The 3,197-nt window shown below is 46.3% G+C and overlaps 1 protein-coding gene across 3 annotated transcripts in view; it reads left to right on the top strand.

Moving 5' to 3' along the window:
- The first annotated feature begins 337 nt into the window (after positions 1-337).
- The window catches only part of SUMF1 (sulfatase modifying factor 1), a 104,199-nt gene continuing 101,339 nt past the window's right edge, over positions 338-3,197 (top strand). For all 3 annotated transcript variants that reach the window (XM_032290531.1, XM_032290529.1, XM_032290532.1), the window contains exon 1: positions 338-650. In XM_032290531.1, the coding sequence (XP_032146422.1) occupies positions 375-650 (276 nt within the window). In that variant the 5' untranslated portion in view covers positions 338-374. The remainder of the gene's footprint in view (positions 651-3,197) is intronic.

Genomic DNA, 3,197 nt, shown 5'->3' with positions numbered 1-3,197 from the left:
GTCATAGGACCTGGGTAAGTCACTTAACTGTTCTGTGAACCCAACATTACAGGGCCTTTGTGAGGATTAAATGAGGTTTTAAAAAGTGAAATGCTTAGCATAGTACTCTGGCACTTAGGAAATGCCCAACACATTTGATTGTCATCTTTCAACCAAGAAATCATAAAGCGGTGCACGGTCTGTGGAAGGCCTTGAGTTTTGTGTTTTGCTGTGTTTTGACGTCAGCACAGGGAAGCAGGAACGCCTAAGAAGTACCTGAAGAAGGGTGGAGAAGAGCAACTCTCCTGGCCACTTCGTGAGTGAGCTCAAACTTCGGCCCCTTTAAGGAGGGCTCAGCCACGTGACCCACCGTATCACGTGGCCCGCGGGACAACATGGCTGCGCCCGCGTCAGGCCTGGTTTGTGGACGCTGCCCCGAGCTGGGTCGCGTTCTCTTGCTGCTGCTGCTCTTTCTGCTGTGTGGAGCCGCAGGGAGCGAGAGCGAGGAGGCTGGGACCGGTGCGGGTGCGGGGTCCCTTGCGGGTTCTTGCGGCTGTGGCACGCCGCAGCGGCCTGGGGCCCATGGCAGTTCGGCGGCCGCTCACCGATACTCGCGGGAGGCTAACGCTCCGGGCCCTTTACCCGGAGAGCGGCCGCTCTCGCACTCGAAGGTGCTACCTCGATTCCTCCGAGGCGGGTGGGATCTGCTGGGTTCCTGGATGGGGTTGGAGTAGGCAAAGCAAGAGACTAGTAGGAAGGGAAGTAAAGGTTATAACCACACCTCAAATCGGGCACCTGCTGATCCCGTTTGAGGGGTTCCTTCTCTGCCTCACCGGAAGACTCCGTTTAATTGAGCATTAGGGAGTTTGGTTGGAGGATTATTGCTACTTCTTTACCCCCTATTTCTTCCTCCCTCTAACCTATTCTCTTGATGAGGATCTCAGAATTTTTAAGTCAATCAAATTATGGATTAAGTAATCATTTTCTCTCTTATTAACTGAATAAATTAGGATCCTGGGTCTCAGTGTCTTCAACAGGGTGGCTTGTATACTTATCTGTAGTCTCCTCCAGTAGACTTTGCTTGAGGACAAGGGCTTGTATTGTTTATCCTGCTATTCTTAGCACTTCAGCACATAGGAAGGACTGAGCAAACTGTAGTTGTTTTATTAATATTATTTATCTGTGTCTTGCATGGCGCCTTGATGTGTTAAGTTGTAGGATATATAACTACTACTGGCCTGTTGTGGTGGCTCACGCCTGTAATCCCAGCACTTTGGGAGGCCAAGGCGGGTAGATCACGAGGTCCAGAGTTCGAGATCAGCCTGGCCAACGTGGTGAAACCCCGCCTCTACTAAAAATACAAAAACTAGCCAGGCGTGGTGGTGGGCGCCTGTAATCCCAGCTACTTGGGAGGCTGAGGCAGGAGAATTGCTTGTACTCAGGAGGTGGAGGTTCCAGTGAGCTGAAATTGTGCCACTGCACTCCACCCTGGGCGACAGAGCAAGAGTCTGTCTCAGAAAATAAATGAATGAATGTTACTTCATTCTGTCTGCCAGGTATTTTGCATATTGGTGTGTTGCTGGAACAACTTGTAGAACTAGAAGTCAGGTCATCTCACTCTTAAACTGGTGCTCCATCTTGTTTACTTCGTGCACCCTATCTTTTTCCCATCCCATTTTTCTTTCCTTTGGGTTAATCCTGACCAGTGTTTAAGACTTAGGTGAGAGGTAACATCCACAGCAGGTTTCACCGGACCTCCTCTCTCTCGCCTTCAGTATTTCGGTATCCTGCCTCAGCAGTATGTGTTTACTCTGGCATAACAATTATTAAAGATGTTTTTCTGCTGATGTCTCTCCCCAACTGGGCTGTGAGGGTGATGAGGTCAGGACCGTGATTTAGTCTGTCAGGTGTAGAGTGTAGGAAGTTGATAGGTGAGTTTCTCATTGTTTTTCCATCCTGTATAATTTTGGGCCTTTAAAGTTTTTCCTGTTACCCTTAGAGCATGCTCTGTAGTATTGTTTATCTTTTCTGTGGTAAAGACTTCTGGTTACTGTTGTAGTGTGTATTGGCCATATTTGATTTTAATTCCTCTCTACTCTCTAACTTGCCTGATTGATAATCAGTCTCTTCCTTTTTTTGGAGAGGGAGTCTTGCTCTGTCACCCAGGCTGCTAGGCTGGAGTGCAGTGGCGCAATCCTGGCTCACTACAACCTCTGCGTCCCAGGTTCAAACAATTCTCCTGCCCCAGCCTCCTAGTAGCTAGGACTACAGGCACACACTGCCATACCTGGCTAATTTTTTGTATTTTAGTAGACACAGGGTTTCACCATGTTGCCCTGGCTGGTATTAAACTCCTGAGCTCAGGCAGTCTGCCCGCTTTGGCCTCCCAAAGTGCTAGGAGTACAGGCTTGAGACACCACACCCGGCCTATCTCTCCCTCCTTCTAAGGAGAAATCCTTACATCTGTTTATCTATTTTTTAATAGGGCAGCTGTCTCACTTGCATGTACACATTGGTCTGTCTCAAAATTTTGTCTTGATTCCGGGGGCAAGTACTGAACATTCCTCATTTTTAAACATTCCATTTTCCTATGGGTTCCAGAATGAGATGTGGATGCTAGAATCTTTTGGATTATGTTTACAAGATGTACGTTTTTCATCCCTATAGAGTGTTTTTATGGGTCATCCCTATAGAGTGTTTTTATGCTGTATGGGTCATCTTTGGCCAGTTCTTTTAGTCTGCTTTCTACAATGTTTAGGGGCATCTCAGTTTATTAACAAATTAGTAGTTGATGAGAATATACCTTCAAGCCTTCAAAGGCTCAACCTAATGACTGAACCTGACGGAAGTCTTGTTATCAAGACCGTGATGTCATAGCAGATTGTTCTTTATCTGTTTTCCTTGGTTTCAGATGTTTTAGTTCATGTGCATATGACTTTGGTCTAATTCTAGCACTTAGCCATTTATTCTGAATTCAGGAACTCCAATATTTCAGGAGAAGTAAATGATCACAGTTGTGGTTCTGCCTTTTTTTTCCATCTTTGTTTTCTGTTTATCTGATGCATTACAATATAAGACTTGTTATGTAAGATTTGTCCTATGTGCTGGGCATACAGAAAAGAAAAAGACTCATATACTCCCCATAAGGCATTTACACTCTGGTAGGTGTTTCTCTCTCTCTCTCTCTCTCTCTCTCTCTCTCTCTCTCTCTCTCTCTC

The sequence above is a fragment of the Sapajus apella genome, unplaced genomic scaffold (assembly GCF_009761245.1).
Source record: "Sapajus apella isolate SASKATOON/1434 unplaced genomic scaffold, GSC_monkey_1.0 scaffold23, whole genome shotgun sequence".
NCBI lineage: Eukaryota > Metazoa > Chordata > Mammalia > Primates > Cebidae > Sapajus > Sapajus apella.
The sequence above is the reverse complement of the archived record's forward strand: the minus strand, read 5'-3'. Positions and strand labels throughout refer to the sequence as shown.